The sequence below is a fragment of the Haliotis cracherodii genome, unplaced genomic scaffold (genome assembly GCF_022045235.1).
Source record: "Haliotis cracherodii isolate W230 unplaced genomic scaffold, xgHalCrac1.p SCAF_2, whole genome shotgun sequence".
Taxonomy (NCBI): Eukaryota; Metazoa; Mollusca; class Gastropoda; order Lepetellida; family Haliotidae; genus Haliotis; species Haliotis cracherodii.
The window spans coordinates 17773284-17796077 of record NW_027266275.1 but is presented as its reverse complement, the minus strand read 5'-3'; the positions used below and the strand labels follow the sequence as shown (position 1 = coordinate 17796077).

General features: G+C 39.0%; 2 protein-coding genes across 3 annotated transcripts; one reads left to right on the top strand and one right to left on the bottom strand.

Annotated features, from left to right (window-relative positions):
• Positions 1–1399: 1399 nt before the first annotated feature.
• LOC139468774 (FAD-linked sulfhydryl oxidase ALR-like) lies at positions 1400–6483 on the top strand. The gene is made up of 3 exons (XM_071250911.1): positions 1400–1526; positions 3737–3945; positions 5321–6483. The coding sequence occupies exons 1-3, from the start codon at positions 1413–1415 to the stop codon at positions 5481–5483; spliced, it is 486 nt and encodes a 161-aa protein (XP_071107012.1). The 5' UTR covers positions 1400–1412; the 3' UTR covers positions 5484–6483.
• Positions 6484–7514: 1031 nt separating this feature from the next.
• On the bottom strand, positions 7515–21495 carry LOC139468773 (uncharacterized). 2 transcript variants are annotated; one of them, XM_071250909.1, is made up of 5 exons: positions 21376–21495; positions 11785–12096; positions 11458–11517; positions 11138–11196; positions 7515–10075 (listed from the first exon to the last, which is right to left on the bottom strand). In XM_071250909.1, exons 2-5 carry the CDS (start codon positions 12056–12058, stop codon positions 9950–9952), a joined length of 519 nt encoding a protein of 172 aa, XP_071107010.1. In that variant the 5' UTR covers positions 12059–12096; positions 21376–21495; the 3' UTR covers positions 7515–9949. The 2 variants fall into 2 exon arrangements, with proteins under 2 accessions (XP_071107010.1, XP_071107011.1); XM_071250910.1 differs by lacking the exon at positions 21376–21495 and adding an exon at positions 12858–12958.
• Positions 21496–22794: the final 1299 nt, after the last annotated feature.

The window sequence follows — 22794 nt, the reverse complement described above, 5'->3', positions numbered from 1 at the left end:
ATACCCACCCGCACCTAATCAACTGGACAACTTGTACCCCAAAAAGCTTATTCATACACAATGCACATTATTTGATTTTAAACATTATTCACTTCTTTTAAATTATTCTTATCTGTAGTAATTACCCAGGCGTGATCTTTGAAAATGTAGATGTTGTGGTGACCGGATGTTATTTTGAAACAATAGCTTGAATTCTCGAAAATCTGTTTAGCACTTCCAAACTGCTCTGAAAAGTTTTAGCTCTACTGCAAAATATTGATTAAACAGAGTAGACACAATTTATGGATACCAACTTCTTTAATTACTATAAAGGCAATGTTTAAGTATAGATCCCTATATCGTTGTCGAACAAAACAGGTTTTCAATTGAAATATTGTTTATTTTGTATTTAATTAACAACACATGGGTAGTCCAATTATCTACTGTGTAAACTTCTTGTTACCTCGACTGACTTGTAGTACTTTGTAGTACTTATACTAAAACAACATGACGAAGAGTTAAAATAACAAGATCTCTGGAAAAAAATCACTAATTGATGTGTGTGAACTGCTTGTGTGGGACACTGAATGTTGTAATTGGTGCTTAGTCTAAGGGATAATCACAAGTCAAAGAGATAATCACCAATTATCCCAATCAACATAGAGAGTGAAATGTTAATTGAAAATAAATGGGTATGGGTCTTCCAAATTTGTGTAAGCATCATCTAGGTTTGTGTATGGGTCCTCCAAATTTGTGTACACATCGGCCAAATAATGTATGAATGCTCCAACACAGGTATAAATTTGATTGGAATTTTTGTAACAGTTTAGCCATTTTCTGTATGTACGAATCTCCATGGATCTGATCGTCTAGTATCCTTAACTATCTACATTATCACATCTATGGCTTGAAATACCAACCTAATGCACACATGGCTATTGAACCAACCACTTCAGGAATTTCATGCCAGCCTCTTTTGATGAGAGATACACCTAGTCAACAACAGAAAAGAGAAACATCATAATTAATATAAAATAATATAATTTGTCTATATCCTTTAGTAAATGAAGATATTTCAAGGTGAAACAAAAACTTGGTATCTGAAGCGTTTGCAAAAGTGTCACTCCACAACATGGTGTGCATTCATGACAGTCAGCTCAATTCTCTAACAGTTTTTAAGTTAGAATTTGAACACTGATAGAACTATATACACTCTTCAAAGACTTAAATCGTCCCAATTGTTTGTGAGTTACCTTTCGTTGCACTCCTTGCGGCCATTTTGATGGTCTATTGACACATGCGCACTTTCAACAGGAAGTGGGTCGTTCGGCTTTTATCGGCTAGTTACGGCATTGTGGGTGATACAAAAGTATCGTGTGTTTATTAACTGATGCGAGAATGTTCCGAATGCAAAACGGAAGTGTTGATAAAACATGGCGGCGCCCATGCCTGATTTTGGTAAACATGATCAGAAATCTAAGAAACCCTGCAGAACGTGCACCGATTTCACAACATGGATGAAAATGCAAGGGAAAACCCCTAAAAAGGTTAAGATGGAGTATAGCTGTTAAATTGTAACATGACACAATGGTTGTGGGCATGACTCATCATTAATTTCATCATGCACCAGTTGATGAAAGCTACTGTCAATCATTGATCATTAATGTATTCAGCTGTAATAGATTTATTCAAAGTGAACTGATTAGAATTATCGACTAAAGTATGCACCTGAACATGTTTGACTTAAATTAAAAACTCTAATTCTCACTTACTTAATACCCATTTACTGCAAGTTACGACCTGTGAGGATAACCTATGCTTGTGGTAAGATGTGAGTGGATGCGGATAACGGGATCGGCTGGTCAGGGTTGCTGACTTAGTTGATGAATGTGATCGTGTAACAATTGGGTGGTTCGATGCTCATGATATCAATCAATGGATTGTCTGGTCCAGACTTTATTATTTACATATCACCGTCAGATAGATGGAATATTGCTGACTGCGGCGTTAAAAAACAATCAAACAAAATTATACAAGTTACAGTTTCACTTCAGTTCACCAATATCAGGAGACCGTGTGTAACAAGGAGAAGTATCCCAAGCAGGAGGGGTCATACTTTTATTTCCGTCTTGGTTTGAATTGGGAAACCGCCTGAAAACTATCCGATCGGTACCGGGTATATGGACTCTGGTTAACAGGTCCGGCCACGACACTAGATTTCAAGGTGCTTAACTCAGGTTACTGGATGTTTCACAACTCGACCACAACAATACTCGCTTGTATTATTACGGATTTGCCATAGGTTTGGAACATATGTAACATGTAGCACGTTGTATATATATACAAATCAACAAATCTGTGTTGTTTTAAGCAAATTTTGTTTATAATTCATTGTGATATGACATCAGAGGATCCAGATTGTCCAATCTAATCATTACCTTGCTAGTGAATCAGGTAAATGGTTGCTGTATTCAAAGTTGATAAGATCTATTTTTGAAACGAGAGAAGTATAAATGCAAGCAGTAGCATAAGGAATGGATGTGGGACATTTTCCATTTTTATTTTTTTTCACATTTATAGCATTCAGCTGAAAATATGTATCTGGAAGTTTTTTTGCATTCATAATATTGTTGGTATTTGGAAAAGACAACATAGGTTACCTCCCTTGCCCTGTGATTACAAGGTGCGCAGTGATTTGAATCAAAGGCAAAGGTGACAGTAAAAAATTATGTCCATTTAAGCAAGAGTTACCATTCTTTTCACACATGTCAAATAGACCTCCAAACACCCAGGAAACTGAGTGCAGCATTGAAATGTGCATGTGTAAGCAAGGATTATATCCTACCTAAATATTATCCCGGGGGAAGTTTTACTCTAGAGTATAGTATCCTACCTTATTGCCACACTGGTATGGGTTCAAATTCACTAGGAAGAATCATCCTGACACTAGAGAATTTCATCCCAGGGATAAAAGGGTAGGATAATATTCACTCTTACACATACACCTCTACTGTTGAATCCAGACGTGGTTCAACTATTACAGAATTTTACAGTATCCTTCAGCAGTTTAAAGAAATGAATTCATACTGTGCACTTTTATTAATGAACTGCAGACTTTGATGAGTAAAATTTCACTTATCTAGAATAATCATGTAATACAATGAAAATTTACTTAGAAGCAATTTTCCGTCATCACTTCAAATGATGTACTGGTGACATTTGACACTACATTGTATGTATACATACAGGAGGGCTGTGGAGGTCTTAGGGCTGTATCATATTACATATCATATCATACCAAGCCATCATGTTATGTTACATTTTCTCATGCCCTCTAACACATGTAACATTTATTCATGACCCTCCCATCCCGATAATTTTGTTATTTGATAAAATAGAAGAGTATCATTGCACCCCCCCAAAAAACAAAAACAACAACAACCCAAAAACCATACAGTTTAACTCCATTAAGTTTCCACAATAAAGATGTCTTCATGGAGCACAACATAACACGCTGAGTTAGATACATCAAAAGATACAGTTTTCTTTATTAATTCAGATGTTTAAGAAAGATGGAGACTTCAGCATCTACTGGCCCTTTTGTTCATGTTCAAGCACCTGAGTAGATGATTCAGTAAACTAGAACAGTACAATAGCCCAAACCAAGGTTATTTAGTATGACTGTGAACAGTATTTAAATATATCTGGTAAAATTTGAAGTGATAACGAATTATTTATTGATTGAACATGGTTTCAGGAAGAAACTACCAATTCTACCCCACTACCAGCTGAGTGCCCTCTAGATCGTGATGAGTTGGGTCGGAATACATGGTCATTCCTACACACGATGGCGGCCTACTTCCCGGAGTCTCCTTCACAGGTTCAGCAGAAAGAGATGAAGGACTTTGTCCATCTCTTCTCCAAGTACTACCCTTGTGATTACTGTGCTGAAGACCTGAGGCAAAAGTAAGATACCTACCTTAATACAGAGAATTCACCCGAGAGCTGTGTTTAAAATAAAAAATATTTCCAAGTGACTGGCCATCAGGTCTCACAGACTTTGGAAGCATCAGGCCACAACTCAACAAACTCATCAGGCGCTCATTAAAAAAACTGCAGCTTATTGTGACAAACAAATCGACATGCAAGTTTACTGCAGGCCATTATGACCCATACAAATTTGAAAGTAGGGGCTAACACAAGATCTACTTGCCACGGTCCTACGGGCAGGTGCTTATTTCGAACATTGACTGAGTGTCTTTTGATATCAAATATTTCAACATGAGTTGATAAAAGATTAAAACTTTGAGACTTGCCTCAATGTGTGTTTATATATTTCATGTCAAAAGACACAAGGGTGAGTTTCCATTTGTCATCGAAACCTTTTTTCCAGTTTGTAATCAGTAATAACCAGTGTCTTGAGTGTGAAAAGTACAGCTAACCAGCTTCAGTGGCAGAGCGATTAGTGATGTCATTTCATGATGGTGAAATGGTAAACAATGACATCACAATGGCAAAGCATTGTGATGCAATTTCATTGTATCTATTGTATCCCCCAATTGTTTACAATGTTCAGGAATCTGTGATGAAAACTTTGAGCATAATCTATACTAAAATACAGATACAAGCCCACATTCTTTAGATAATATGCAAAGATGCATTACTTCAGCTTTTGACTTAGTTGAATGTGCAGTTAGGTCTGCAGTGTTACGCCAAACCTGAAAGAATTTGAAAGAATATAGAAGTTGAAATCCCAAAGTCAACCTTGTCCTCATTAACTGTTTTTTACTGATTCCCCTCTGAGAACAAATTGTCTTTTTAGAGGTATATGAAGGTGTAAGTAACTGGACATATGTTTCAAATAATGTAATAATAATGTTACAAATATCTGTAACAAATGTCTAGTTTCGTGTGTGTTATCTATACGGAATCAAAGTAACAAAAAACTGTTTTAACATATTTAAAATCTATCAATAAATAAATGTATATAAATACAACTCCTATATAAGGTATTCGGTAATGCACAAGAATCTTTAACTTTGTGCTTCGATATGAGAGATGCATTTGAACTATCCCATACTTTACGAACATTTTGTGAGATTTGATTTGTAGCCAGTATAATCATAATGCATGTCCTTTGACTTGACGAGTTTAAAATTTGTATTTGTCATTTTGGTACAGGTATGCTACAGTTGAAACAACAGAGTGACGTCAAAGCTGTATTTTAACTCAGGATTGCACATTTTTAATAGCTAGATTCAGGAAGTATACAGCATACATGACATAGTTTATTTGTTTTCTTAACAAACACCTGACATATTTGTTTTTGTTCTTTTCTCAGCCTGAAGACAAACACTCCTGATACAAGCAATAGACATCAGTTTTCACAATGGCTATGTCACCTTCATAATGACGTGAATCGCAAACTTGGGAAACCGGAATTCGATTGTAGACGGGTTGATGAGCGATGGAAGGATGGATGGAAAGATGGATCATGTGGTTGACGAAGTACAGATCTAGGTTCTTTTAAAAGTGTGATTGAACAGTTAAGTGTGTTTGTAGTCTGTGTCATTGGTTGACCAGCTGACTGGTGGGCTAGTAATTTGTGTATTTGGATGGCAACAAGACGAGACTTTGAATCAGAGTATGTTGTATAATGTAAATAACAGTTGCATCAATAATTCGACAATTAGAAATATAACTTTCAGGATTAAAGATTGACCCTGAAATTGTCTGTCATATGTGGCTTCTCTGTTCACATCTTCACTGTTATCCAGGTTAGGTATATATACTACTCAAAAGAAGTTAAACATCCAATGTTTTCATATGACTACAGTTAAACACTAGTAGTGTATGTCAATAGTTGAACTTGTGTTTCTGATATTGTAGGCAGGTTATAGAGTAGAGAACCAAGTTTTGTCATGTTGAACTTGTACTTATATTTCCCTGTTTCACCGATACATTCAAGATCAAGGGTAGAAAAGATCTTCAGCAACCCATGCTTGCCATAAAAGGCGACTATGCTGGTCGTAAGAGGCGACTAACAGGATCGTGTGGTCAGGCTTGCTGACTTGGTTGATGCATGTCATCGTATCCCAATTGCATGGATTGATGCTCATGTGTCAATCACTGGATTGTCTGGTCCAGACTTGATTATTTACAGATCAACATCATATAGCTGGAATATTGTTGAGTGCGGCATTAAACATCAAACAAAACAAACAAAAAACACTGATACATTCCTCCTGTTAGGGTCTATAACAGCAGTATAGATTAACTCAAAATATCATTTGTAATCTCTAGAGAGGTAGTGCCCTTTAGTGATGTATTAAGCAGAAGTGTTTATCACTGTGATAGTTCCAATGTGATGGGAATAAAGTATATTCTACTGTTCATGACTGTCCTCTGTGCTGCTTATGTTGCAATGAATGTGAAATGTACTTTGTTTGTCATGTGTTAGGATGTAAATGCTTCTTTTATATACTTGTTACTGAAAACTGTAATAAAAACGGCATCTATTTTTGTACCTTGGTCCCACAATGTAATGTTTACCTGTAGCTGGTGTTCCATGTCTGTTATATACTTACAGAATGGATGTCACGATACACAGACAACATGGATCTTCGATCAAGTTAGCGACCATTTATTTGGCTAGTCTGGGACTAAACACTTTACAATCCATCATTGCATTAATCATTACCTCAACACTGAGTGAGTTTGGTTTAACACTGTTTGACCAGCATTCCAGTGTATCACAGCGTGTCCGCCTAACATGGGCGGAAAGCCTCAAGTGATGCAAGTCGAAAACCTTTTCCACGGGTTTGGTGCTGACAAACCAAGAAACATAATCAGGGTGAAACAGGATTTGAACGCACGATCACTGGTTTCTGGGGTGCCCAAGGAATCCAATTCTGTGAATTACGGTGCTTTAGACGACTGGGCCACTCGTGCCCTCTGTAAACAATTTCTGTAAGACAAAAGTCATTTCATTTTTGAGCAATAATGAGTGAGTGAGTATGGTTTTATTTCAGCTTTTAGCAACATTCCAGCAATATCACAGCGGGGGACACCAGAAATGGGCTTCACACTCTGTACCCATGTCGGGAAATGAAACGGGTCTTTGGCGTGAAGAGCGATAATGAAGTATCTCTCTGCCCTTATAGAATACAGAGACTGCCTCCATGGTGTAGTAGATAGATTGTCTGCCTGCCCAGATAGATGAAGGTTGATGGTTTGATCCCCAGGTGACATCATACGAAACAATGTACAAAGATGGTACTTGTTACGCTGCCGGCCACTCGGCAGACAAGGCCTGGTTAGCCTGGAGTCGGTATAGTGAGCCTGTGTAGAGTATCCATGTTAAACTATGGTATCTCACTATAAAACTGGCAGTTGTCCAGACTTGCACACACATGCATGCACGCACACAATAATCTTGAACATGATAATGAAACCCATTATTAACTCACCTCACTCATAGAATACATAAGTCATGTATGTTTGAAACATTTATTTCCAAAGTATTAAATTACAAAATGAGCATTTTCAAGATTTAACTAAATATAATCCACCTCACGAATAAGATGTTAAAAGTGAACATGTTTTGTACATAAATCATACATAGCTTGACATACATGAGGGAATGATTTTCTGACAAGCAATCATGGCAATAGGTTAATGAATGAAGCAGGACAATAAACACAGCTATAATCATCTTCATGTGATATTTGCAAAGCACCCTTTGAACATGTTGAATTATGATGTTTCTGATGACAATTATGGCATTCAAGCTTATCAAAATCAGATTTTGACTCCGATTCAGTACCTTTCTGTAAAGATGTGATAAACCCTCTAGGTCATGTTAGGTGAACCCTTAGTGAACTCGACCGCCCAGTCATGAGGAAGGTCATGTGGTTTCTTGAGCAAATCAATGTCAGCTTTCTAAAAGGATTCTGCTTTATGTCTTCTCTTAAATCTGGAAATATTAATCTTAAAAGAAAATCCAATGAAAACACAAATGTTCCCTTGACAGTCAACTGTTTTTGAGTCGGGTGCAATGCACTCGGAAATACAAAGATGTATAAAATGTCCACATCATGTATGGTCCAGCCTTTATTATACCCCATTTGGGACTACCCATGTACATTCCCTTTTAGAGGCATGCTTCGTATCAAGAATTTAGAACTAACTCGCTCATTGGCTGACTAGAAAGTTGACCTGAAATGACCAATTGAGGGTGTGTGCAATCTTGACAGTTACCATGGCTACAGGTGTTGAATAAGAGAAATGATCTGATTTTAATGACATTTTAACAACATTGGAATTCCTATTTGGTAAACAATAGGGAAGAAAGATCATAAAAGAAGTGATAATACATCAGCAGTTCGTAAGCACTGACTACGTTGAGCAGACATGGTAAAAATACTGTGCACAATTGTGATTAGGTTGATATAAGATTGCATACCTATCTTTTAGGAAACAAGCTGCCTTGTCTCACAACACCACTGTTACTGATACTAAAACTGCCATACATCTGAGACAGGCAACAATGTGAAATAATTTTGAATATTTTGTGAAAGATATATTAGCACCTTATGCAATTCATCTCACTTTTATGCAACATGTTAAATCACACGCAAAGACGAAGAACCTACTAGCTAATTAGCTATGCATAGTCTAAGGAAAAGATTGTGTGTGTGTGTGTGTGTGTGAGAGAGAGAGAGAGAGAGAGAGAGAGAGAGAGAGAGAGAGAGAGAGAAATAAACAGTTATGTAACAAAATCAACATTTTTGTACAATCATCCTGGGAAAAGGCCTCCCTACATAAATGTGTTCCTTGATGAGTAAAATAGTGAATTCAGTAATTAATTACCGTTGGACCTGGAATATTTATGATGGAAATCAATGGAAATTAAAACAAAACGTACAGCAAACTTTATGAGAATGCGGGCAGTGCCTGAGAACCATTATTTATTTATAGCCTTAAAGTGATTCTTTTTATGTAAATACTACTGCCTTGGAGGGGCGGTCGGGTAGCCTAGTGGTTAAAGCATTCGCTCGTCACGCCGAAGACCCGGGTTCGAATCCCGACATGGGTACAATGTGTGAAGCCCATTTCTGGTGTCCCCCGCTGTGATATTGCTGGAATATTGCTAAAAGCCGCGTAAAACCATACTCACTCACTACTGCCTTGGAATATGGAAACAGCCTGGATATGGCCTTAAGTGGTGATGACTCTATATTAACCATGTACAGATAGAATAGATATGATAACCTCATACATAGTATAACAAGTTGTCCTGAAACTGATAAACTAGGTCACGACAAGGTCATTATAATTTGTAGTGAAATAGGATGGAATTCACTTCTTGTTTGATATTGAATGCTGTATCTTTGCCAATTTGACTTTAGTCTTTTAGTCAGGTTCATCACTTCATATTGGAAAGAAGATTGGGTCAAGTGCAAAGAATTGGATGGAATTGAGACTAGTTAGTGGTTTATCTGAGCAATATTAGCAGTGGACTTTCTTCGCACATCATGGGGTATATAAAACTATAGGCGTAATGGTACCCTCAAATACTATCAACATTTACTTTTTACCTGTCCTTTGCACAATTAAGTAGTCTTGGGCTAGTGGACTAGCATGAATTTCGAAGGCTGTACGGCTGTTTGCAACAGCTAGACTTGACAGAAGTACTGAGTTGGATCTGTGGACAGGACTCCAACCCATGTTGACACGGTGTAACAACTCTACCAGAGGCCACAAAAGTGACAAATAATGCCTGATAGAGTAGGTTTTAACACGGAAAATATTTTTACCTTCCAGTATTAAAGTGCACAGTCATTGTCAGTGCCCAATGTACAGTCCCCTATTAGTCCCTAATAAGAACCTGTAACTTCCATGAGATCCCTCCTGTCTATGCATGGCCCTCCAACGGCAGTCCCCCTTCCCTGTCTCTACTTCAGCTGACCTACTTCTCCAGGTCGATCGTTTCCTGCTCGACATGCTCTACTGCACCCCTGCGTACAAGCTGTGGGCGTAAAGAGGTCCGCCTTTGTTTATCTGGTATGTCAGTCTCACTCACATCCTGGGTATCCTGCAAAGATCATGAATTTCTGCTTTGATTGATAAGAAGTTGGAGTAGTATGTAAGGATAAGAATTTAGGGATGAACAACTTCTTTATTACAATTAAGAGCGACGTTTCGGTGTTGGTTCTAACACAGTTGTCCAGCAAGTGATATACAGAGTGTGGTTGACAAGAATATGTACAGGTAGGAGGCAATGTTGAAGAAAAGGACATGCTCCCCCTTCTCTACCATGATTCCTACTTTTACTTTGGAGATAGAGGAGATGCATATCCCGGAATTTATTGTTGACCTCCAGAAGGTGCCCACAGAGTGATAGCGCTTTATTCAAGCAAACCTCCTGTCATTGCAGTAGTTATGATCCAGAAAATTGTGTCATTGCTATCAACTAACCATCTTCAGTTAATGGATCCGTATGGATTCCAGAGGCCCACTTGCACAAAGCGATCTTAGCGCTAAGATGATTGTAACTCCCATACATTAACATAGGCATACAATAGTCTTAGCGCTAAGATCGCTTTGTGCAAGTGGGCCCTGGCTCTTGTTCAACCAATTGATCTTATCGCTGAGATGATCGTAACTCCCATACTTACTTGAAGCGCTAAGTTCGCTTGTAGAACAAGGACCAGGATTAGTAGGCATTGTGATGATCATTCCAAAGAATGCATTTTATCTTGTGGTTGAATGTTAAAGGTGATGACCTGTCACTCGTGTGTTTAACTGGAAGTCAGTTAGGCTTGTCCTGCATTGACACAGTCTAAGTATGGTATGGGTGGCCCATTCGTCTAAGGCACTGCTATTCATAGTGCAGAGTTGCGTCCCTTGGCAACGCCAGAAACCTATGATTGTGGGTTTGAATCTCTGTTCACCCCAATTATGTTTCAAGGTTTGTCAGCACCATACCTGTGTGTGGGTTTCACCAAATTGGTAATCGTCTTGGGCCTGCATCACTTCAGGCTTTCCTCCCACATGAAGTTGTCATGTCGTGATAAAACTTGAATACTGTTCAAAGCAGCGTTGAACCCAACTCACTCACTCACTCACTTACTTCAATACAAAGGAGAAGACTTACCATTTTTTCACAGAAATAGCTCGGTGGTTCAGTTTCTGGAGTTGGTAGAATTATCTTCTCTGTAGGGGAAGATAAGATCAGTTCATCATGTTGAGGAACTATTTCTCAGATATTTGTTGTACAGGTGGCAGCATGAATTTTACAGTACTAACTGTAACCATGGTAACATGCGGGTATGCCAGTACTAATTATTACTGCAACGTTGGTTGTCATAACTAGTAAATGTAAAGTTGGCATACGACAGCTGTAACAGTTACTGTTTATTGCATCACAGAAAAGGATCTTGGATTCATTCATTATTTGACAGAATGGACACTGACCTGCTTCATCATCCAGCTCATCGGGGCAGGTGGTGGTCACCTGACCAGTCTCTTGCACTCCTGAAGAGGGAAGGAATTAGAATTAAAAGTGCAACATCATGCACATCTTTCATACAGAGAGGGAGTTGATCTAGGACTTGTACAGACTCACTGTAACACACCACACACGCACGCACACAGACATACTTGAATTGAAATCTTTTCACATTGTAAATTATTGGTACTTTGAACAAATGAAACTTTACGGAGGCTGAGGAGAAGAAAATGCAAACACAAAAAATGTAACATTTGAAACAAATATACAATAAGATGTGCAAGACTACCCACCACCATGCTCTGCTATCCTGTGCAGACGCTCATAGCTGTCCATCGTGGCCTGGATGTTCTCGATGACACTTTCGCAGAGCCTCCTAATCTTCCTAGGATCCTCCGGGACCGGCGCCTTGCACGTCCTCAGCACCACCGAGCAATACTCCATCTCGTCCTGCTTGTTGCTGATCTCAAGGTCAATCTTGTACTTCATCTCCTTGGCCTCTCTGAGGAAGGGCAACAGCTTCCCCTTCAGTTCCTCGCCCAGCTGCCAAACTGTAGGGGCAGTCATGCTGCGAGTCAAGCACCGCAATACAGGTTACCGTTAACCTGAAATATGGAAATGTAATTATGTAGGTTGTATGTTTGTGATTACATATTAGGGCTGGGACGGGTAACTCGGGTACCCAGGTCGGGTAGGTACTGAGTTGGACCCGGGTACCCACAGGACTACCTGGACCTGTGGTTAGTGACGTGATATATTGTTTCATGACAAAAATTCACTATCTAACTACATGGTTACACGACAATTTTAAGTCTCCAATGTTCGCATTTCTTCATGACTATGAACACGTTCCTTCTGACTTAAAAATGTTTGAACACAGCTAAAACTTAAGTCAACTTCAGTGTGACCACATCGTTTTATACGTCTATCTAAAAACATTCTGCCAGAGCTACTGTCAAACTATTACCAATCGGACATTTTGTACCTATCTCTTGCCACCAACAGCGGGTACCTGGGTAGGGTCGGGTAATAGGGGAGTGGGTACCCGGGTAGTAAACTTGGACTCGTCCCAGCCCTAGTACATATCTATGTGTACGATGCCGCGTCTAAACTGCCCTAACATACGCACGACCGCGTGTGCAACATTGGACTCGCAGCGGCAGTACACAGGCTATGGAGACGTAAGACTCGAATAGGGTAACTGCACACGTGAAGTTAAAACAGACACCATGTTCGGTGGTCTCTGTGAAGTCCAGCATAATGCGCCACAGAGAGTACTCATGCATGCCTACCCTTCCATGATAACACATTTAGGTCAACCAGTCGTACGTTAACAAGAAGCTATCGATATAATTCGAAATCCTACCTTCTCGGTAGAACGCCTGTATTAGTTTGAGCACAGAATATGTTTAACACAAGACAAAGCCATTGGTCGCCCCACACTAGGGGATTCCCCTTCTCAGTTCGTTGACAAATCCATAGGCTTGAGTCTCTCAATAAACACGCTGCGTTACCCACACACACCATGTTGTTTTGTTTACAATTCCCATGCATACAACAACTAAACCTTAATCTACATATCCTGCGACAGCATCGTGACTGGCTAAGAATAGTATATTAAGCAAATGTTTCTAAAAATAGATACCTATGCATACCGACTTTTTGTTTGAGGTTTATAGTTCAAGTTGATTGACGTCAGAGCTGACGTCAAAGAATCTATTAATAGTGATATCGTTTACCTTTAATATCTAACAAACAGAAAGGGGATATAGTACACCCAACGATGTCAGCATGTACTTTGCTCTGATTACAGTTGAGTAAACATATGTTGCCCAGTTGTACGAGGTATCTTATCAATGAAGCTATAACCAGTACATATTAAACGATTAGTTCGATCATAATTTGATTGTAAATGAAAATGTGGAGTTTTATTAGAGGAATCGCGGTTTTGAGACGCCCCCCGATATGGTTTACTTAAATACCCAGAAGGTTGCCAGGCAATCTACCACCAGGGGACTCGTTCTCATGCATAACTGGGTACTGTCACAGACGTCGACATTCTCGTATTATCACAGTTACATCATGATTAATATGTTGGAGATATAATACACTGAAAATCGTGGATAACAGACAAACAGTATCGGACCAATCATCTGACATACATTTGGTAGTTTTTGCTGCAGTTCATTATTAACAAAGGATTAAACATGGCTTGTGCCGTTATCTACTGGGAGCAAGATATGGACGTCTAATAAACACTAACTTGAATATAACTCAAAGTAAATCCCGCACACGCAAACAGTGCAATGATTAAGGATCCCGTTTGAAATTCGCGATCTATGTTAATTCCAAAACGTAATAACTTCAAATGTGACAGTAGTTTTGAGAATGTACATCGAAAAACTACCTTTTTCAGACATTTGGGTAAAATTATCTTGCCCCTCGTTTTGAGGTATGTTTTGAACTTCATTATAAGTAAGGATAAGAATTTATGTATGAACATCTTCTTTATTACAATTTAAGAGCGACGTTTCGGTGTAGGTTCTACACCTACTTAGTACTCCAACTTCTAAATGCCTATCAAAGAAGTTCAAATACAGTAAACTACGGTTATAACGAACTCAAAGGGACCACACATTTTAGTTCGTTATAACCGTAGTTCGTTGTAAGCATATATACAGCAAGTGGCCGGGACACACAAAAAACCAGTTATATCCGCCAGTTCGTTATAAGCGTGTTCGTTATGAACGTAGTTTACTGTATAAGACAAATTTGCATATATTTCGATCATGAAAAAAGCAAAAGTTGTGATTGACTTGGTTGGTGTGAACCCTGGGTTAAACAGTATTCCAGCTAGTTCACATGCAGTATGTCGGCTTAGTGTAGAAGGAAAGCCTAATGTATGTGTATGGTGCTCACAAGCCGAGGTTCATAATCAGGACGGACCTGGGATTCGAACGCACGGTCAATGAATACTCGAGGCACACCGATGCAGAATCATGTACAGTAAAGTACGGTTATAACGAACGCAAAGGGACTACTTATTTAAGTTCGTTATAACTGTATTTCGTTGTAAGCATATATACAGCATAACTACAGCAAATAGTCGGGACCAAAAAAGTAATTTCGTTATATCCGTAAGTTCGTTATATGGGTGTTCGTTATAACCGTAGTTTACTGTACATGTGAAAAGGGATGGTAATTATCAGAGTTAAATCCCCTTCTTGAAATATCCCCTTCCGCATCAGTATATATACTGCTCACAAGAAGTTAAAGAACACCGATGATTCATATTACTAAAGTTAATCATGCAATCCCATGACAGATCAACCATAATAATAATATGAAAGAATCATTTGCCCTCTAACGTTTTTGAGAAGTATATATGCACCAAAATGTGTTGTTCACTGTGCATTGCATGCGTTATGCCTATTATGAAAACGTGCTTCTTAAGTGTGTTTTAACGGTTACAATGTGAATTTATATTTTGAAATAAGGTAAGATATCAACAGTAAATTCACTTTTGAATTAAGTGCCAATTATTACCCATCCTTTAAAATCGATCTATCACCGTGTATGAAACAGAATTATTTATTTTACGCCACACATCCTGCTTGGAGTCCTATCATGACTAAACCATGACATGAATAATGCATTATATACATGTATACGTGTATGTTTACAAGAGGGCCATATCAGACGTTCACGGATGTAGATAAACAAAAATTTAGTTGCTGTGCTTTCTCTAATTTATCAAGATGTCCACTTTCGTCATCAAGGGTGGACAGGTGTTGTATAGTCATATATCGTAATTTAACGCAATAATGCTAACTGCAGAATATCACGACATCCATTTTAATGCCACACACACTATATTTTGGTAGAACAAGTACAAATTTCATTTATCGTGAGTGAATACTAACTTGACGCCGAATCAGCAATGTGACAAAACTATTCACGACGAAACTTGACAGATTAACTGTAGTAACATAGAAGAACCCATTATTCTTTAACTTCTTTTGGGTCGGTAGTATATATTGTTACAATCAAACCTCATACAAAACACAACACGTAACAACGCGAACATTTAAGAACGATGGTTGTATATTTGTGGAAGCAGAAACAGCATTCCTGCCACGATTTCGGGGGTGCTGAAAACGGATATTCCGGTCACACGAGGTGCACCTCAAATTGTCATGACTCTACGCGCCGCAAACTACTATAACGCCCTGTAACCTGTCTTTGGGATGTTTCGGCATTCGGAAAAATCAGCATTTTTGGTTGAGCAATTGAAAGCTGCCACGTGATTTTATAGATGCACAGTTTGCGAGCGGGGCACAACTTTGTTCAAAGTGGTTGTGTTACATGTTCAACATTGTGTTTTGCCACCAGATATTTATTTTGGATAAAATATGGTTTGAACACCCAACAGCTAGGACATCAAAGTTGATCTTCGTTTGCTAGGTTCGTGCTCAAAAGGTGATATTGCTGTTATAACACTATTTAATGCTGGCGAGTATGTGAAGAAGTTTACTGTATAAGACAAATTTGCATATATTTCGATCATGAAAAAAGCAAAAGTTTGTGATTGACTTGGTTGGTGTGAACCCTGGGTTAAACAGTATTCCAGCTATTTCACATGCAGTATGTCGGCTTAGTGTAGAAGGAGAGCCTACATGTATGTGTATGGTGCTCACAAGCCGAGGTTCATAATCAGGACGGACCTGGGATTCGAACGCACGGTCAGTGAATACTCGAGGTGCACCGATGCAGAATCATGTACAGTAAAGTACGGTTATAACGAACTCAAAGGGACTTCTAATGTTAGTTCGTTATAACCGTATTTCGTTGTAAGCATATATACAGCATAACTACAGCAAATAGTAGGAACCAAAATAGTAATTTCGTTATATCCGTAAGTTCGTTATAAGGGTGTTCGTTATAACCGTAGTTTACTGTACATGTGAAAAGGGATTGTAATTATCAGAGTTAAATCCCCTTCTTGAAATATCCCCTCCCGCATCAGTATATATACTACTCATAAGAAGTTAAAGAACACCGATGATTCATATTACTAAAGTTAATCATGCAATGCCATGACAGATCAACCATAATAATAATATGAAAGAATCATTTGCCCTCTAACGTTTTTGAGAAGTATATATGCACCAAAATGTTTTGTTCACTGTGCATTGCATGCGTTATGCCTATTATGAAAACGTGCTTCTTAAGTGTGTTTTAACGGTTACAATGTGAATTTATATTTTGAAATAAGGTAAGATATCAACAGTAAATTCACTTTTGAATTAAGTGCCAATTATTACCCATCCTTTAACATCGATCTATCACCGTGTATGAAACAGAATTATTTATTTTACGCCACACATCCTGCTTGGAGTCCTATCTTGACTAAACCATGACATGAATAATGCATTATATACATGTATACGTGTATGTTTACAAGAGGGCCATATCCGACGTTCACGGATGTAGCCAAACATAGATTTAGTTGCTGTGCTTTCTCTAATTTATCAAGATGTCCACTTTCGTCATCAAGGGTGGACAGATGTTGTATAGTCATATATCGTAATTTAACGCAATAATGCTAACTGCAGAATATCACGACATCCATTTTAATGCCACACACACTATATTTTGGTAGAACAAGTACAAATTTCATTTATCGTGAGTGAATACTAACTTGACGCCGAATCAGCAATGTGACAAAACTATTCACGACGAAACTTGACAGATTAACTGTAGTAACATAGAAGAACCCATTATTCTTTAACTTCTTTTGGGTCGGTAGTATATATTGATACAATCAAACCTCATACAAAACACAACACGTAACAACGCGGACATTTAAGAACGATGGTTGTATATTTGTGGAGGCAGAAACAGCATTCCTGCCACGATTTCGGGGGTGCTGAAAACGGATATTCCGGTCACACGAGGTGCACCTCAAATTGTCATGACTCTACGCGCCGCAAACTACTATAACGCCCTGTAACCTGTCTTTGGGATGTTTCGGCATTCGGAAAAATCAGCATTTTTGGTTGAGCATTTGAAAGCTGCCACGTGATTTTATAGATGCACAGTTTGCGAGCGGGGCACAACTTTGTTTAAAGTGGTTGTGTTACATGTTCAACATTGTGTTTTGCCACCAGATATTTTTTTTTGATAAAATATGGTTTGAACACCCAACAGCTAGGACATCAAAGTTGATCATCGTTTGCTAGGTTCGTGCTCAAAAGGTGATATTTCTGTTATAACACTATTTAATGCTGGCGAGTATGTGAAGAATGTAAGGCGGTTGTACTTCTTATTGTAATACATCCCCTTGAATAGGTTTTCCTCATAAAGAACGTTATTGATGTATATTAGTGCTACTGTTGCCATTACTATATACACTGCTACTTCCACTGCCGTTGCTATTTCTATTGCTGCTGCTTCTACTACTACTACTACTACTGCTGCTGCTGCTGCTGCTGCTGGTATTGCTATTGCCATTGCTGCTGCTGTGTTACAGAAAATGCATTTCGTCTTCTCATAAGAACAAAAAAAATGAAGGCTGGAAGTTGTTTTGGTTACATGTCAAAACGCTAAGAGGCACATCTCTGCATGTTGGTTAACGTCTATTAAGGCCGGCGCACCACTTAGGGAATTCCCCCCGGACCGAGCACACGGTGATGTAACTGAAATTCAAAGCTACTTTAAACTCACTCACTCACTCACTCACTCACTCGGGTGGTCGGGCTCGCTGACTTGGTTGATGCATGTCATCAATCCCAATTGCGTGGATCGATGCTCATGAAATTAATCACTGGACTGTCTGGTCCAGACTCGATTATGTACAGACAGCCGTCATACAGCTGGAATATTGCTGAGTGCGGCGTTAAACAACAAACCAACCAACCAATCTTGGCTTGATCGTAGCGCCACCAGTGGTTATTACGAGTTATGACCCTTCTATGCCCCCACTACTGACCAATCAGATTCCAACTCTCATATCATTTACATTTGCTTCTAACAAAATGACGGAGACAAGTCAAGACGATCTCATCGATCTTCGTTGTACTAAAACGGGTTTTACCTCGCGAAGTGCATCACATCAATTGAGCACCTTGATTAGAAACATGAAAACATTTGGAAAATATCTGTCGACGCCGAGTTGACGGTATATACGTGTTCTGCAAATCCTGCAATCGAATGAATTCGGCACGGCAGTTGTCATGTTGTTTATAAACCGGGATTTCGATTGGACTATGCATGAACTCGTCAGTCCTGCGAAAATATTAACTCCGTAATTCCAGCCTAGTTCGGCAATGGTGGAAGTTGGACTTTTAAAGTCAGTTAACTCTCTTGCCTCGGGAAGATGATTGGTATTTGACTTTTGACATTATCCACATTCCACAATAGATAAACTATCAAGAGTCATTCCAATTCAGGCCCATTATCCTTCCCCATTGGTACATCTCCTCCCAAAAGCCGCCATTACAAAGCTCAAGTCACATTGCTTAAAGTTCAAAGGATAACGTGTAAAGTTCATACACATTCCACATATTGGGTTTGTAAAATCACGTGCATACTGCAGTAGAATTTCAAACCAAATTGTTGATTAACTGATTTATGACCTTATTGTTGTTGTTTGTCCATGAAACACACATAGCAGGTGTTGTTGAAGATGACTTAACATAGTGAAACTGAATTAAACCGGAAATCTAATCTAAATTACTGCCGGAGACGTTTATGTAAATACCAAGTGCCATTTCCGTCTTCCTGACCCGTGAAGATCCGGGATAGAATAGGTCTTCAGCAACCAATGTTTGCCGTAAAACGCGACTAGGTTTGTCGTAAGAGGCGACTAACGGGATCGGGTGGTCAGGCTTGCTGACTTGGTTGATGCATGTCATCGTATCCCAATTGCGTGGATCGATGCTCATGATGTCAATCACTAGATTGTCTAGTCCAGACTCGATTATTTACTGACCGCCGTCATAAAGCTGGAATATTGTTGAGTGCAACAAACAAACAAATATTACCATGTTCCCATTATTCGTTAATCCTGACATTTGTTAATCCGGACGATTTCAGTGGGGGCCGTCTGGATTAACGGAGTTTCACTTTGTGTCAAATGTGTGTCCTGTGCTTGTGCGGCGTCAGGCAACACACTTAACTTTATATGCCAACTGTGCGAGTGGCGGTTGCCACCGGTAGATCAGGACATGTTTACCCTTTTCGCGAACACCTGGTGTTATAATTGGTTCCCAGTGATCCATTCATATAATTGTAATCACAATTTTGCCTCTAACGCCAATTGAAATCTGTTTCGGCAGGTAATCGAGTCTGATTATTCTCTGGCGTCCAAAATGTGACCTTGGCCCTAAAAGGATCCGGGTCATCGATATGCGTTCAGAAGTTTGTAGATACTTGAGAGACGAGATATTGGATTTCAACGTGTAGTCTTTGTACACAACCCTTCGAGTCTTCTGCTTGCCACTTTAATCAGCGAAGGCTACAGGTAGAGCACTGTCCTCTAGGCATATACAGGTACATATGTGTATCCCTGATACCTAACCTAGGTGTAACTGCCTTGCAATATTATCATACTTTGTTACACAGTGGTTTTGGTTTGGTAATATGATCTCTGTTATCTGTCTTAAGATACACCATCCCCAGCCCTCTCTGCATAAGGACCAGCACTGAGCCTGTTAATGGAATGTTATTTTGTAACTTGAAACTCCACAATCTCTGCTCAAATCCGAGCACATTCTGACCACTGGAGCATATAGTATATAAAGTTGTTCAAGGTCCCTGCAATGTTTGTTTAATGACGCCGTGGTGACCTTGACCTTCGATGGTTTGTCGGAATCAACTAAATAGAGATATCGCATGTATGCGAAGTTTCTTTTCAAAGGGGTATTGATTAATCATTACTAGTACTTAGTCCTAAAACGATGAATTTTAATGTCATTCATTATCAAACAAACAGACCAGATATCCTGTGTGACATGGCTATGACTCCATCCCCACCTTATAGGTTCTACTCGCAGACTCGTCCCGATAATGACCATTCTGCCTACATTATTCCCGTGTTCATGGGTTTGTGAACAACCGACGTGCGTCATGTCCACGGGCTGAGCAACGTTGTGCTTCCCTCTAATGAGCATGATGTAAGCGAGATACTGGTCGAAGTGGAGCTAAACTAGCTTACTCACTCATAACTCCCACAGCAACCCGAACTACGTCGTGCTGGGGAATAGATAGGTGTGTGGCAAGCCCGCAGAATGACCCTGCGTAAGGTAGCCATAAATTTCACTGACAGAATCCAGCAACACGACGCACTCTTGCATGACAATATTTCTGACAACTGAATTTGAATACCGACACTCTCTGTCCAAATAACTGCCTAAATTAAGGGATTGAAAAGGCGATTTAACGACATTTTTAAGGCACCTAACTGTCACACTCGATATTCTCAGTTGACCTAAATATAGTTCGCATGACTCATGGCACGGACACGGTAACGTCAATGCCTTATTCAATGACGATTGGTTTATCGATAAAGCAATCCATAAATACAAACACATTCGATATATCCAATATCATTATCAAAACGTGGAGTGACCTAAAAGTGGTTGGTATTAATGTCGCAAAAGTCAAATGGAGAACCATCTAGGTCAAAAGATATGTCTACATGCATGAACGACTTCGGATCAAGACACGCATATATTAGCCAAATAGAAGTCTGATCTCACATTTCACATTTTGAGGTATGTTATGTTACGTAAAACACAAGCATTTTTCATTCCCATGGTAATATGACATACTTGTCACTGTATAATAATGTCAAAATCAAATAAATAACAGATGACACTCACTGCTTATGACCATACGGGTGTACGTGACGTGTATATTCCAAGAATGTATTCCAGTTGGGAGTTGATTCCGTATGAAGAGGGATCTAAGTCTCCACACGTTTCACCACACCGATAAACTGTTCCAGGTCAGAGGTCATGTAGTCACGTGACATGTCGTCTGCTGACGCGGCATATCATAGATGGTTATGATGACATCGGTTCGCGGGATTTATAAACATACGATAATAATGTCTAAATTACAACGTGTCGATTATGTAGACAATTCCGCGCGATCTTTGCAATGGTTTACAACCTTCCGTCGACAAAAGGAGGATTTGGATAAGGGTAGGTTGTTTTTTAACCAATGAGGACCGACCCGGACGTTTTGGGCATTCTCTAATGAATGAATTTGCGGAGGTTTTATCATGAATCGATTGAAAGATTAAAAGGAAAGCGGAAAACATCTCACACACAAAACAGCACAAGGTTACATTCTTTCAGTACGAAATACATTTTCCTTTTATAAATTACTTCTCTGTGATATTAAATATTGTCATGGCGCAGCCCCTGAGTATTTGTGGTTAGAATAGATCCCCATTCCCGAGTAACCTATAGTCGTAAAAAGCGACTAAATGGATCGGGAGGTCACACCCGTAACTTGTTTGATTGTGAATCATCGTACCCCACTGCACACATGTAATATTGACATGAACTGTTTTTCTGGTCAAGATTCCATTATTTACAGGACGCCGCCATACATCTCTAATATCCAGTGTATCATATCATCGTGCTATTATGATGTATGATACAATGAAGATTTAATATAACGTATAACCCAGGATGCCGTCAACTATATACCTGGTACAGTGCGGGGTTAAACCAACAAAGCCCATACATCATACCATAATCTTCATTGTAAAGTGCTCTCCCACGTTCATACCTATTTGTATATATTTTGACAAAATCCCTTTTATAATATAGCCTTAAATGGTACACACAAAGTTACACACAATTTCTTGCCTGTAAAATTGATATCCGTGTAGCGCGTACAGTTCAAACAAGGTGCGTCAGGCTGTCATTCATAAGTCTGCGAGAGGCTTGTTTCTGGCAATTTCGTCAATAAACCAGACAATTCTGAGGATTTGAATAGCTATTGTTTTGCTATTCGTTGACTGCGTTTTACAAAGCGTTATTATCCGACTCTGCACAAATGTGTGGCTTTGTATACCGAGTCACGCAGCTTGCAATATCGACACGTGGCTTATTTTGGAAGTAATTATGAGTGCGATATATACAAGAATAATTTATTATATACGAGTAGATAAATGCAAGACACTATATATGTGACAATCAGCACAATCATGACTTGATCTTATTCTAACATATCTTGACAGACTGAGTCTTGAATTAAGATGGACATAACATACATCATCTCGATGA